This window comes from Marmota flaviventris, chromosome 16 (assembly GCF_047511675.1).
Source record: "Marmota flaviventris isolate mMarFla1 chromosome 16, mMarFla1.hap1, whole genome shotgun sequence".
Lineage (NCBI taxonomy): Eukaryota > Metazoa > Chordata > Mammalia > Rodentia > Sciuridae > Marmota > Marmota flaviventris.
Genome location: NC_092513.1, coordinates 257872 through 273040, shown reverse-complemented (window position 1 = coordinate 273040; position 15169 = coordinate 257872). Strand labels below are relative to the sequence as shown.

The following is a 15169-nucleotide window of genomic DNA, read 5'->3' as shown; positions in this document are numbered from 1 at the left end:
TCAACCACTAAGCCACATCCCCAGCCCTATTTTGTATTATATTTAGAGACAGGGTCTCACTGAGTTGCTTAGCACCTCGCCATTGCTGAGGCTGGCTTTGAACTCGTGATCCTCCTGCCTCAGCCTCCCAAGCCACTGGATAACAGGCGTGCACCACAGCACCCAGCACATTTCTTGTTCCCCTCTCCTTTGGTCCTCATCAGTTTTGTTTATGCTTTACTCCAGTGCTCTGGTGCCTTCAGCCAGAGAATGCTGGTGTGCACTGATTGGCTGCCCCAGCTCAGGGTCAGGGGTCCAGACCTCCTCCCACTGGCCAGGAGTCTCCTCCCAGCAGGCTGATCTTTGTCCCTGACTTTATCTGAGAGAAGCTGTGGAAGGTTCAGCCTACATTTTTCTTTTTCTTTTTCTTTTTTTTTTTTTTGGGGGGGGGGGTGCAATTTTCCAGGGTCTTTAAAAGAAGAAAATCTGAGTTTGGAGCCTTAAGTCTGTCAAAGGCAATGTCTACAAAGGTAAATGCTCTTTTTCTTTTTAACTAAGCTATCATCTTATGAGAAGAAATTAATGTTTAAACAATTTTAACAGTTCAAATTGAACAGCAATCAGGAATTGTAAATATCTGAACTGTTACTGTTGGGCAAAAATAAAGCTAAGAAGTTTGATTTTTCCAAATGGATAGGTTTGTCCTCTCAGTCCTCACAACAGAAGTCCAATTTGATTGAGTTTTCCTAGTCGAGGACATTCCTACCCACCCATGCTGCTCCTACTATTCAGTCCCAACATTCCCCTCTCTTGATCTTGTGATGCAGCAATTAGGAAAGAGAAGAAAGCAGGGTCCCTAGTGGGCAGCCTGCACTATGAAAGGAGAGGACTCTGGAGGGCTGGCAGCTCCGGGGACAGAGCAGCAGACCACTGCAGCTAGTGCTGGTGGTGACCTCTCATGGCCGAGGGTCTGTGCCTGTCCCCGGCAGGCTCCTCGGCTGAACTCCAGCATGAAGGAGATGTGCGGAGTCTGGGCTTGAGGAAGGGAAATGTGAGCCTGTGCTCTCTGTCGCTTGTCTCTTCTGACTCAAGATGGACTCCTCTGAACCCGTAAAGAGTCTCAGTCTTTCCCATGTGCAGACACTGAGAATGACAGGGCAATAGCCCCGGTATGGCATGGACAGTGAAGTGGGGTGGGTGCAGTGTCACATTGCATGAAGGTGTGGCAGGGGCACAGTGTCACTCTGTGCCAAGGTAGCAGGAAACACAATTGCAGAGCCCTGGGCTGTCGTGGCCAACCTGTGAAAGTCACAGAGGTGTTCCTATCTGGACAAGGCTGTTTAAATCTTTTTCTGAAGGTCAGAAGTAAGCCCAAGCCTGTGTTTTTTTTTTTTTGGAACTGATCATAGTGTAAGCTTTGATCAGATTTTGAACATTCTTTGGTTTGTTTTCCCCACCAAGCCTCAGGGACCCAAAAACAAAAGACCCCAAAACAAAACCTTAGTGTTTGGAAAGCTGTTGATTTTCTTCATAGAAGGATACTAATGTCTAAAAATCTCATATTTGGGCTGGGGCTGTGGCTCAGCGATAGACCACTTGCCTCACATGTGAGAGGCACTGGGTTCGATCCTCAGGACCACATAAAAAACAAATAAACAAAATAAAGATATTGTTCACCCACAACTAAAAAAATTTTTTAAATTCTTAAAAATCTCATATTTAACCAGAAACAAGGAACCTAAAACTATAATTCACTTTACAGACAAGACATATTTTTTTTTTATTTTCACAGTAAAATGTGGTCAGTTTTGTTTGTTTGTACCAGGGATTGAACCCAGGGGTACTTAACCATGAGCCATGTTCCCAACCCTTTTTTAAAAAAAATAACTATTTTATCGCTTCTCGGCCTTTTGGCTAAGATCAAGTGTAAAAAATAACTATTTTATTTAGAGACAGTCTTTTTGAGTTGCTTAGAGCCTTGGGGGTTGCTGAGGTTGGCTTTGAATTCTAGATCCTCCTGCCTCAGCCTCTGAGCTGCTGGAATTACCGGTATGTGCCCAGCTGGTCAGTTTTACTACTTATTTATTGCTGTAAAAGAGTTAAAAATACCACATCCCAAGATATATAGCCCTGATGTATTATTGGCTATTTCAAATTAAAGGCACTTAAGAACATAGCAGGTGCAAAATATCACTGACTTGATTCTGTTCCTTAAGAGCAAGCAAAACTCCTGGGAACAGGTGGTGCATTCTCCTCCCCAGGGGAGATCCATGCTTGCAAACCCTACCACCTGCACTGTCACTTACCTGTGGCAACTGCCTGGCCAAACCCCTGGCCTAGCTAATCTTCCGCCACCACTCTGTCCAGTTCACTGTGGAAGCAACTGGCTCAGTGACTCTGGCTCTTCCTTTCCCCATGGGGGCTTCATCTGTTTAACAGTGGACTGGGAGAGTTGGAAACTGTTTACCTGCTCACATGTCTCACCTGGTTTTAATTCTCTGGCCTAGATGGGGGGTGGAGTCTGCGTTTTTCTCCTCCACAGCTGCTTGCAAGCATTAGCCTGAAACTTAGGACTGAAGCACAGTGTTTATTGTATCCCAGACACTCACTGAGTAGGCTGCCTCAGTGTCTGACCACAGGCCAGGCGAGTGCTCCGGGCTTTGTTATGACTGCTGCCTGTCTTCATAGGATCTGCTGCTAGCACCTCACCTGGCCTCTGCATGAGGCAGGGGTGAGGAGGTGGGGAGTCTAGCCACAGCCCTCCTGGCCAGGAGGTCACTTCCCAAGGCAGGAATAAAAACCCAGGCAAAGCAGGAGGGAGCAGGCAGTCAGGCTCTGTCTGACTTTCAGGTGCCTGAGAATTTGTCCAGCCAACAGGAGAAGCCCAGCCTTGCCGCCTGGATATGCTGGAGCAGGAGATGTGGCACTCTTGTGTGGTTCATGTCTTTCTGTCTGCAGGCTGCAAGAGACCCAGCACTGCCTGGAGTTCTAGTGTTTGGCCTTGAAGGACCCTATGGCATATGTGAGGCTCATGTGGAAGAGCTGCAGAAGCACTTTACTCTCATTACCATGAAGCAATTTTTGGAAAACAAAACAGAATTCAGTCAAAAGATCCAAGCTGTATACCTCTGGGGTGGACGCCCGGTGATTGACCGGGAGCTGCTGCTGAGCTTGCCCTGCCTGAAAATCATTGGCAACTCGGGAGCAGGCCTGGATCACCTGGACCTGCCATTCATTGCCAGCTGTGGTGTGAAGGTGGCCCACACCCCACACGCAGTGTCCACTCCCACAGCAGACCTGGGGATGGCCCTGCTGCTGGCCTCAGCTCGCAGGGTGGTGGAAGGTAAAAATGCTGTTGTTGGTTGTCCAAAGGTTCAGATGATAAATATTTAATAATATACATGTTAAAATAATTTCAAAACACGCAAACAGGTCCTTCTCTGGTTCTGATATCTTTGGGTGACATGTAGACTTCATCTGCTGGGAATTGAGTTCCTTGTTGCAAGGGGGCAAAATTGCAACGCATGCAGTTGAGAGGAGAAATAAAGAATGTCCCTGCTCCTCTGCCCCTTTCAATGAATAAAGATTCACTCAAATTACTCAATACAATTTCACTCTATAGGTTCTTAATCAAGAAAATGACAATCCTTCTTAATCAAGAAAATGACGGGGCTGGGGCTGTAGCTCAGTGGTAGAGCATTTGCCTAGAATGTGTGAGGCACTGGGTTCAATCCTCAGCACCACATAAAAACAGATAAATAAAATTAAAGGTTCATCTACAACTAAAAAAGAAAAAGAAAATGACAAGGCTAGGCACTGCAATAGACATAATCAATTCACAGCAAACAATTCTAGATTAATTAATTCACAGCAAGCAATTCTAGATTAATTCTAAGCACTGCAAAACACACTTAATCATGACAGGCTAATGACAGACATTCCCTCTGTGTGCTAAGTTCAAAAGTCTGAAGCCTTAGGCTTTAAGTCCAGCAGATGCACACTCACTCTGGTGACCAGGTCTGGAACCAAGGGGCTTTTCCTGGCATCGAGTGAACGACTGTTTGAGGAGGGGGTTGTAGGGAGGAGTTGCAGCTCTCACCAAGGTCCAGATGAGGTGGTAGAGTTTGAGAGCAGTGAGGATCACGCAGAGGCTCAGGAACAATGACCAGTGATGGGATGTCAGATCCTCATTAGGCTCTCCAGCTCAAGTGCATCCTTGTTTTGGCTGGCTGAATCCCTGTTCATTTGCTCTATCATTTATACTAAATTTTGGGGCTTTTGCCCCCCTTTCAATCCTTATCAGCTACCGTGGGATTTCTCAGTGACATCATTTACCCTGGGGTCAGAAACTTTGGGTCGGGTGGTCTCCACCCTGATCTTCTTGCCTTTCCCTCTGATCAGGTGAGGACAGCCTGCCAGGGGCTTTACTCTGTTTATCAGGGTGTGGGGAAGTAACTTGTCTGAGGCCACACTGGAGGGCTCTGTGGGAGTGCCTAGTGAGACTGCAGGTTTCAACTGGAGTTTTTAAAATGGAGTTGCTTAGGCTCAGGCCCAAGGCCGTCCTAATAGTTCCTCCTGGGTGTACACGGCTTCTGTCAGCATCCATGTCCACCTTGGCTTCTGAGAGCAGTAGCTCCTCTACCACCAGCTCTCACTCATGTATGTAACAGGGTAAAATATAAGGTAGCCTCAGGACTACCACAAAAGTGGCAGTGGAAGTCACGTGATCTTCTCCCAATGGGAACTCTGCTGAGAAGCAGTTCTGAGAGAAGGAGCAAGAGCCTGGCTCCTCTTATTCTTGGCTACTGGTCAAGACAGACTCTGAAACAAGTTCTAGCCAGAAATCCTTAATGTGAAATACGCTGCCATTTCAGAACATCCTCTCCAGAGGGTCTGGTTTTGTTCTGAGGAAGCTACCTCTTACTTTTGCTGTCCTCTCTGCGGAAGCACAGAGGACCTGAGCTCCAGCCTCCACATAGGCCTTCTCTGCCTTGAGCTCTGTGGAAAGACCCCTTTGCTAGTGATGCCATTTAACAGCACTGTGCCTGTATGTTTTAGGTTGTCAGTTGGCTGTCTCACCGGACACAAAGCACTTCTCTATAAACTGGTTGGGGCAGGAAGTGTCGGGGGCCACTCTGGGGATCATCGGCATGGGCACCATTGGCTATAAGATTGCGCAGAGGGCCAAAGCATTTGAAATGAAGATTCTGTATCACAATAGGAACCGCAGGTAAGGCTCAAAAAGTTGACCCTTGGTTGAGCTCAGTAGAGCTATGGCTGCCCAAGCATGGCCAGGAGATTCCCACTCTCACCAAGGAAAGCTCATGCCAAGAAGGGGTGGAAGTTTCCTGACAATTCCCTGGAAATGTGGCTCTGACTTCTCATGGAGAAAATACCACTGAAAAGAAAAGAAGTTCACTACATAACACAAGTCCTTTATAATTTCCAAAGTGACTTTTCAGTCCCAGGAGATGCGTTCACACCCACCAAGCCCCAATTAATACTGAGGTGTGCTGGTGCCTCTTCCTGGCTCTTAGGCCTGTGTGGCTCTTCGGCACTGCAGATAATCTTCAGGGAGCTGGTGGTATGCCTGTCTCAACTGCTCCTGCTCAGCAAAGCCACAGAAACCCATGGTGGCCTGTGTGCCTCCTGGCTTTGGGGGTCTCACATCCCTCAAGGGTGAGTGTGCTGCCCTCTGTCCACCCAGTCTCCTCAGCTAACTCAGTGCACCCTCCACCTACCAGGTCTCCACTCATCACAGGCCAAGTCCAAAACTAACTCTGGACTTTTGTCCCTAATGTTGTGCCAAGCCCTTCAGTAGCACTCCCCATTTCCTTTCATTTATTTTTTTTTTGAGGGGGCAGGTACTGGGGATTGAACCCAAGGATGCTTTACCACTGAACTACATCCCCTGCCCTTCTTATTGTTTATTTTATTTATTCATTTATTTATTATGTGATGCTGGGAATTGAACCCAGGGCCTTGTGCATGCGAGGCAAGCACTCTATCAACTGAGCTATATCCCCAGCCCTTTTTTTTTTTTTTTTAAATTTTGAGAAGGGGTCTCACCAAGTTGCCCAGGCTGGAGGATCACCCCTTGAATTTGTGATCCTCCTGCCCCAGCCTCCCAAGTTGCTAGGATGCAGGTGTGCCCTCCCCACCATAGTGCTCCTATTTCCTTAGACGGCACCTACACTCACCCTTCTAGAGTTCTTACCCTCTACCACCAGTGCCTTTAAAAAAAAAAAAAAAAAAAAAAAAATATATATATATATATATATATATATATATATATATATATATATTACTTTTAGGTGGACACAATATCTTTATTTTATTTTTATGTGGTGCTGAGAATCGAACCCAGTGCCTCGTGCTTGCTAGGGGAGTGCGCTACCACTTGAGCCACATCCCCAGCCCCAGTGCCTGTCTTAGTGATGGGCTGCAGAACTCTCACTTCTCTGACAAAACCTGCTCAGGCTGTCTCATGTGCCATCCAACCCAGGGGCAGCTCAAGTACTTATACCACCTTGAATTCCTGTGGCCACTCTCTGCAGACCAGCCAGGCCTTGGCCATTGCTCACAACTGCTGAATGGCTCCTATCGGCTGTGGGAAAAGATGGTTCCATAGAGCTGGGTGCCTCACATCATGGCCATTGTCTCCCAGGGGCTCCTGGGCCTCCCTTTCAGTCTTACAATATTGCAGGACCCATCTCAGGACAGTACTTTTTTTTTTTTTTTTTTGGTAGCAGGGATTGAACTCAGGGTTACTCGACCACTGCGCCACATCCCCAGCCCTGTTTTGTATTTTATTTAGAGACAGGGTCTCACTAAGTTGCTTAGCACTTCTCTTTTGCTGAGGCTGGATTTGAACCCATGATACTCCTGTCTCAGGCTCCCATGCTGCTGGGATTACAGACATGTACTTAACTAGCACTCTGGGGTGCTGTTCTAAGATGTCTGCAGCCCCAGGGGTGCCATGTCCTCAGCAGGAGGAAGACATAGGAAGGCTATTACACCTCCAGAAGTGGAGCAAACACTGCACTCAGCTGGGCCTGGCCAAAAAGAATGTGATCATTTTCCACCAAAGGTCAATCATTCCCCAACTCAGGCCCTGAGTGTTCCACCTTGGAGGTTCTCACCTTGCCTCTCCCTAGTGGCTCCACCTACAGGTTTCCTTCTACTTGGGTTCCCTCTTGCCCTTCCTTGGCAAGGCCCCTGAGATCCTTCTTCCTGCATGCTCACCTCTGGTGGCTTGAGTGTGGTCGTGGGTGCAGGTGATGCAGAGGTGGAGCTTCTCCATGTCTTCACTGCTATCCCCATACCCAGCAGGACTGGCACCTAGGGCAGCTGCTCAACCAACTATTTTTTTTAAATTTTTTATTCTAATTTGTTACATATGACAGCAGAATGCATTACAATCAACCAACTCTTCACATAAATGCATAGGTTTCTGACCTTAAAGAAAATTGGGGAAACTCTTTTCTGTAACAGACATTTGTGGAGCATGGTGAGCTGGTTTTTCAGGTACTGTTTTTTTTTTTTTTTTAATTATTTTTATTAGTTGTTCAAAACATAACATAGCTCTTGACATATCATATTTCATCAGGTACTGTGTTTGCACAAAGAAACATAATAGTCCCAGATCTCAGTGCCACCAGAGGGCAAAGGCAGGGATGCCAGGGCCAAGCAAGTGAAGGGGACAGGGTTTGGGGAACTGGGCAAGCATCTCCCCTCAGGCTACACCTGCCTGTGTTAGAAAAGAATTGTGTCATTTCATATTCCACATCTGAAAGTCCATTGGTGGCTTCCAGGATGCTGTCAAGTCCTGGTGCTTATGATTTCTGTCGAATAATCAGTTGTCTTGGGTGACCAGAATAAGGGTTAAAATTTGACCCAAATAAAAAAAAAAAAAGCCACAGTCCTGCCTGCATTGACTCTGTGGGCCTGGCTTTCCATTCAGCAGACAGTACCTCAAGGCCTTTCCTGTTCCTCTCCGGGCATGAGATGTGTTTGCCCAGCCTCCGCTGTCCCTGGAAGCAGGGATCTGGGGATACAGGTTTGGGCCTGGCAACCCTGCAGGGGCTGGATAAGCAGAGTTTCCATAGGGGAGTGAGCCATCCTGAGGACTCCAGGGCTGACCACACTGCCAGGCCTTTGGGACTCATGTGTCCAGCTGGGAGTTGGGCCTAGTGGACCCCGCCACTTCCCCTGAGAGACTTCTCCCTGGAAGTGTCACCCACCTGGGCATCTGGCTGAATTTCTGAGGAAGTGATTTCTCTGCAGGAGGTTGGAGGAGGAAGCTGCCGTGGGTGCTGCCTACTGTGCCAGGCTGGAAGACCTGCTGCAGCACTCGGACTTTGTGATGCTGGCTGCCAGCCTGACGCCCCAGACCCAGGGCCTGATGGGGAGGCGGGAGCTGCAGCTGATGAAGCGAAGTGCTGTGCTGGTCAATGTCGGCAGAGGTAGGCCTGTCTGTGATGACCGTGTGGCCAGGAGACATGGCTGGGAGTCTCTAGCTCTGCCCTTGGCTTTTCTTGTCCCCTTTATCCTGAGTGGATGCCCTGGTCCAGAAAATTCACAAAATCCATTTAGATTGGTGGCAGGTGAATTAAGAAAATTTACATTCTATTTAGAAATTTTCCTGAGTTTTGTCTTTACATGACTTTGAACCTCAAGTAAGAATCAAGAAGGATAATAGCTACGATATGGAAGTTTTCATATCACAAGTCAATGTCTGTTGGGATGGAGTGGTGTTGCAATTTGATGCTCTGGGGGGATTTAACACAGTTCCTGGGGATGAGTTTCTGAGGGTCACTTTTGACATTTAGGTGCCAAGAGGCAGCATTGGACACAGATGGTATCCTTGTGATGCTGGTGTGGGGGTGCATGTGAGGGCTGGCTGTTGAGGCAGACATCTGGGCAGTGTGCCCTGTGGGGCTGGGGACATGGTTGAGAAACTCAGCACCCCCAACAGCCCTGAGTATCGCTTAGCTCAGTGACCTTACCCAGAAAGCAAGAACCAGCTCTTGCCATGAAGCTGCACATGGCTGAGTTAATTATTTGAGAGTTGTCTGAAAATTCAGACCTTCAATGAGACAGTTTAAAAGACCAGTGTGCAGCACGCTTTCAGTAGCATCAAGGCCAGTATGCAAACTTCTGGGGCCATCCGTGGCCTCAGTTTGGACTTTCTCCAACAGCCTCTGGGCAGGCATTGGTCGTAACCTAGGAGCAGTGGCTCACAGATGGACTGTCTGTGATGGGCAGCACTATCAGCCAGCAGGTTCTTCACAGGCCTCAGCCTCAGATGCTCACACACACTCTTGCTATTTTGTAAATGGAGTCATGCATCACGTTCTGTTTGTTTCATAACTGCTTTTTTTTTTTTGGTGCTGGGGATTGAACCCAGGGTCTCCCACTGACCTGCATCCTGGCCCTCATTTCATTTTTAAATGCAGACATTTGGAGGCTGTTTTTCAATTGAGCCCCTTGGGTGATTTGGGGGAGATGGCATGAAAGTGAGACAGGACCAGGTTTTGGTAAGACCAGGGCTGGGGTACAGGATAATTGTGGGCAGATTTGTAACCTATGAGTCTGTTTAAGTCAGCTTTTCATTCCTGTAACCAAAATACCTGGCAAGAACAACTGAGAGGAGGGGCCAGGATTTCAGAGGTCTTGGTCTACAAACAGCGGACTTAAATGCTGTGGGCTCAAGAGGAGATAGCACATAATGGCTGGAGAGGGAGAGAGAGAGGAGGGAAGGATGGATGGAGGAAGGAACTCAAGAAAGATGCACCCCTCCCCCAGGGGCCTGCCTCCTCTAGCCACGCCCCATCTGCCCACAGTCACCAGCCAGTTTGTCCATTCAAACTAGGATGGACTGATCAGGTTACAGCTCTCAAGAGCCAATCATTTCACCTCTGAACATTCCTGCATCAACACAGGAGACTTGGGGGGAGACCTTTATATGCAAACTATAACATTCTACCCCTGGCTCCCAAAAACTCAGGTCCATCTCACAATGCAACGTATATTCAATTCATCTCCAAGAGCCCACACAATCTTGATAGTTTCTGCTTTCCCTCAAATGTCTAAGTTCAAAGTCTCTTCTGAGACTCAAGGCAAACTCTTGGCTGTGAGCCCCTGTAAAAATAAAAAGCAAGTTACATGTATCCAATACACAGTGGCAGAGAGTAAATATTTTCATTCCAAAAGGGAGAAATAGGGGCATATAAAGAGGGGCCAAAGCGAGACTGAAACCCTGCTGGCAAATGGCTCTCTTAACTCCACCTGCAACTTTGCATACAGCATGGAGGACCCTGGCTGCAAGGTGTTAGCCTCAAAGGCCTTGGGCAGCCTCATCCCAGTGGTATTGCCATTTGCAGTGCATATGGGCTCTCTTTTAGCCTGGCTCTCTCCACAGCCAGCAGCTTTTCTCAGAAGACAGTCCATGTCACTAGCATCTCTTAATTCCTGGAGTCTCCATTCCAGCTTCATTTCACCTTCACAGTTTCATGCATTGCCCTCTCAGGGGAAGCCCGCAGGGACTCCAACCCTGCTACACTTTACCTGGCCTCCCAGGCCTTCTTTTGAAATCTTGGTGGCAGCTTCCATGACCCCTTAACTTTAGTATCCTGCACTCCTGCAGAACCATGTGGATAATGCTAAGACCTGTTGCCAGCTAGCACAGTACCTGGGTAACGGAGGCAATGGCCAGTGTCTCTTTGGGGCATTCTTTTTTCTGCCCAGGAAAATGTAAGCCACCCTAAAACTTAAAGTCTCAAATAATTAGTGAATAACAAAACATAAATATATTCAGAAATGTATTTACAAAAGTGAAGCCCCTGATAGATCCAGTCCACATGGGCGCTGGAACTAGACAGAGAAAAGATGGCTCTGGTTATTTATGTAAAGGGATGTATCAAAGGCAGGGATAAGGTTTCAAAGGCAGAGTCTCGCTTCCTCAGGTTTTGCTGACATCTTGGCAAGTCATACCCATCTCAGGTGCTGTGTGGGACACAGAAGAACAGGACAGAAATTCACACTGTCCATGGGCAATTGACCAGAGAAAATGTCTACTGGTCATTCCCAGACTCCAGATGTTTCTATCCACTAGGCTTCCATGTGCAGTGACCCACATGCAATCCATAGACAGCCTGTGACACTTGGGCCCCCTGGAATCATAGCTGTGGCTCAGCGTGGTGAATCAACTTCCTAGGCACCCCTGTGTATGCAGGACATCCATGATCTTTTCTCAATGAAATTTTTATTTTCTGTACCCTGGAGCCAGTAGTGGAAATGGTCGTACAAATTCCTAAGATGCTCTCAAGCCATTTTCTGTATTGTCTCTGTGCAAAGGACTTAGTTTCTCCTTACTGGCTGTAATCTCTTCAATAAGCACACCCTCCTGGGCCCCAACTTTACATGCACTTTCCTGGCCAGATTGTAAGTTTTAAAAATCCCTTATCTCTGATTTCTGTTCCCATTTTTCATGGAAAACCTGGTCTAAAGGTGCCAGCAATCTCCATGCCACTGACTGAATGCTTTGCTGCCTTGAAATTTTCTCCATCAGATTGATTAGTCCATCCCCTTTTAATTCAGCCTCACACAAAGTCTTGGCATATGGGCAAAATGTAGCCAAGTTGTTTGCCAGAATGTAACACAAGTGGCCTCTAGACCAATTCCCAGCAGAGTCTTCATTTCTCTCTCAAACCTCATGAGCCCAGTCTTTTTTTTTTTTAGTGAGAGAGGGAGAGAGAGAATTTTAATATTTATTTTTTAGTTATCGGCGGACACAACATCTTTGTTTGTATGTGGTGCTGAGGATCGAACCTGGGCCGCACGCACGCCAGGCGAGTGCGCTACCGCTTGAGCCACATCCCCAGCCCATGAGCCCAGTCTTTACTGTCTATAATCCTATCAGCATTCTGGTCTGAGCTTTCACCGGAATCACCCATTCATCTCTGTTTACAATATTTTAAAGCTTTTGCTGTTCACATCTCGAAACTTTTCAGAATTCCTCCTACCAACCAGCTGCAAAGGTTTCTGAAACACATGGTCAGATAGTTACAGTGCTCACACTTCTTGATACCAATTTCTGTTTTAGTTAACTTTTTCTGTTTCTGTGACCAAAATACCTGACAAGAAAAACTTAGAGGAAAGAATGTTTATTTTGGGCTCATGGCTTCAGAGGTCTCAGCTCATAGATGACTAAGTCCATTGCTTTGGGCCCAGGGTGAGGAAGAGCCCAGTGGAGGAAAGCTCCTCAGCTCATGGTGGGATCAGGAAGTGGGCGGTGGGGAGGAGGGACTTGGGGAAGAGGCGTCCTTCCAGACATGCCCCCAGGATTCCACCTTCTCCAGCCATGCCCCACCTTCCCACAATCACCACTAGTCAAATAATTCAAACTAACCTGGTTATAGCCCTCACAATCTAATCAATTTACCTCTGAACTTTCCTGCATTAACATCGGAGCTTTTAGGGGACACCTTACATCCAAACCAAAACACAGCCTCACCTGCAACATGAATCAACTTTGCTGTGGTATTTGAGGGCTCACTGAGCAATGCACACAGTGGGCTGAGGCCTGGTTTTGTTCTAATGATTGGTTGGACATGATTTAAATGTAATTTTAGTGTGAAGTTTGCATGTTCTTTGTGAGGATTTGCATACATTTAAACATGTTTCTGGAACAAAATGAAGACACATTTGAAGCTATAGCTGTATGATGAAACTCTCTTCTCACATGTCAACACCCATGTGGTTGCTGAGGAGTTGTCTCATTCATCTAGGGCTTCTGGTTGATCAGGATGCACTGGTGGAAGCTCTGAAGAATGGGGTCATTAAGGCTGCAGCACTGGATGTGACATACCCAGAGCCCCTGCCAAGGTAACAAGACCAGACAAAATCCAATTTTTTTTTGGATAGAAGGTGGCAAAATGGCAGATGAGTGCTTCTGTTGGCCTTGCAGCCTCAGGGAGCCATGGAACTGTGGGGTGTGGCCTGTCCTACTGTATACAGCAGACTGTCCAGGTTCTGGGTCAGCTTCACCCTGGAAAGGGAGCTCAGAGTGCTCAGGATTGGGCCCCACATAGGACACTGCACAGAATCTCTGCCTTCTTGTTGGCCTTGGGTGCCTCTTTTACAAACCTTTGTATCTGTGCTGTGCTTCATCTTCATCTTAGTTCTAAGGCTGGAAGTACTTGCACCCTCTACTGTAGTCTGAGTCAGGGGTTCCAGATACATTGCCATCCTTGGGGTCCACAAGATTCTAGTAGGTGTGCCCTTGACTCTTAGCAGCTAGGGCCAAGAGGCCATGGCCCTTCATGGCTATTTCAGCTGTATCCAAATGGTTAAGAGACCCTGTGGGTGAGGCCACATCCATTGCCAATGCTGGCATCTAGTGCTATCCATCAAGTTGGAGTTTGCCTGATCCACTCTACCTCATCACCTTTCCAGGCTAACTGCCGTCCTGGGCCTTCCTCCTGGAAGTCAACTTCCTTTAATCTGCTAGTTCTGATGAATCTCCCCTCTGAATGCCACTCCTCATTAAAAGTGAATTCAGCTTCTCCCATGATGGTAGAACAGCTCTGGCATCCCCTAAAGCCCTTAGCCCTTTTCCACCTTGCGGGCCAGTCTCTAATCAAGCAGGCACATGTGTAATTGTGAGCTCATGGCCTCTGTACGATTAGGATACATGCTTTGTACCTCAAAACATAGGGTCTCCTGAGCTAGGGTTAGCTGAGTGGTGGGTACATGTGGGTGTAATTCTGGGTGTGCCTGAGGTGCCTGCAAACTTCTTATCTCGGGGTGGCAAAATTCTGGTTTCACAGGGGAGGTGAAGCCAGAATACAAAGTTAAAGAAACCAAACAACTCCATGTTTTTCCTAATTAATGTGTATTTCAGAGATCACCCCTTGTTGAAGCTGAAGAACATCATTGTCACACCTCACATTGGAAGTGCAACTCACCAAGCCAAATGGCAAATCATGCAAGATCTGGTTGAAAGCATCCTGGCAGCTCTCCACGGCCTTCCTGTTCCTAACGAAGTGTTGCTTAAGTGACTTGTGAGGACTGAGAAATATAGTAGACTAAATGGGGAAAGCTGTATTTCTGGGTACTTCACATGTCACACCCATCTTGTAGACTGGCTTAAAGTTGCTTAAGAGTAATAGGTAATGTTTATTGAAGGCGGCTTGCTGCATGCTTTGCTTCCATTCTCTCACTTCCTGCTGAGGGAAATTGCATCCAGTTATCTAGTCTCAGATGAATTTAAAGGAAAATCCTAGGCTTAGTTTTGATTTGGATTTAGATTGTGTAATGCCAGATTCGTGGGACCCCAATAGATCTCCAGGAGCCGAATCCGATGCAATCACACAAGAATCTTTATTGCAAGCTCGAGCCTGGACTCACAACCGTTCCTGAGACAGTGGTCCCAGAGAGTGAGTCCTGATCCTTTGTTCAGTGAGATTTTACAGGTTTTGGGGGGATACTCTCTGTGTCACAACATCACACAGCAAATATTCCATACCATGGGAAAATCAAACAACAACTCTAATCAGTATTAGCACATTCACTGGCAGGAACAAGTTGGGTAGGGGTGATTGGTTAGTACTGATTGGTTTAGGCCATGAGGGGCGTACGTGCCAAACTACATGGTTTCCCAACATGTTATCAACTACCATAAACTACTGGGGGGTCATCTGGCACCCAGATATTTTCCCTGTCTCATGCTGATTGGTGGTTGCTAGGGGGTTGCTATAGGTCCTCACCTAGCCTAACTGAGTCAGGGACATCTGGCACCGCAGACCTCTCCTGTTATTTGTAGACAAACAACTCAGCAGGGTGGGTATGTGCTTAGGAGTGCTCTGTGGGTTTTTCCAAGGATAAGGGTCATGCCCCCTTCCTTAGGACAGCCTTGAGGTAGAAGCTGCTGTTATTTATTTTCAAAAATGGAGTCACATCAGTTTCTCAATTAAAACCCTGGACTAGATCTGCAAATCTCGTGAGCTATGTTACCTTCTATTTTGTTATATTCTGATGACTTCTTATATTATTCATTCCCCATACTCAAAGATCACTGTTCATTTCCTTCAATTTCCTTCTCAATAATTACTTCAATAGGTAATTATTGAGAACTCTCAGGCTGCAGTGTTCTCCCAGCTGGGGCTACTGCAGGAAACAAGGCAAG

General features: G+C 47.0%; 1 protein-coding gene and 1 non-coding gene across 2 annotated transcripts; both read left to right on the top strand.

Moving 5' to 3' along the window:
- The first annotated feature begins 1873 nt into the window (after positions 1–1873).
- LOC139702239 (U2 spliceosomal RNA) lies at positions 1874–2055 on the top strand. Its single transcript, XR_011704834.1, has one exon. It is a non-coding gene; the product is annotated as a U2 spliceosomal RNA (small nuclear RNA).
- Positions 2056–2918: 863 nt separating this feature from the next.
- On the top strand, positions 2919–14978 carry LOC114092753 (glyoxylate/hydroxypyruvate reductase B-like). The gene is made up of 5 exons (XM_027935350.3): positions 2919–3322; positions 5038–5209; positions 8266–8444; positions 12771–12867; positions 13886–14978. The coding sequence occupies exons 1-5, from the start codon at positions 2920–2922 to the stop codon at positions 14040–14042; spliced, it is 1008 nt and encodes a 335-aa protein (XP_027791151.2). The 5' UTR covers position 2919; the 3' UTR covers positions 14043–14978.
- Positions 14979–15169: the final 191 nt, after the last annotated feature.

What these genes read in the sequence shown, in the direction of transcription:
- LOC114092753 (XM_027935350.3), top strand. Translation starts at nt 2,920, where the DNA reads ATGTCTTTCTGTCTGCAGGCTGCAAGAGACCCAGCACTGCCTGGAGTT. An exon ending in GCTGGTCAATGTCGGCAGAG is followed by an intron (nt 8,445 to 12,770) that starts GTAGGCCTGTCT and finishes TCATTCATCTAG; the next exon opens with GGCTTCTGGTTGATCAGGAT. An exon ending in TACCCAGAGCCCCTGCCAAG is followed by an intron (nt 12,868 to 13,885) that starts GTAACAAGACCA and finishes TGTGTATTTCAG; the next exon opens with AGATCACCCCTTGTTGAAGC.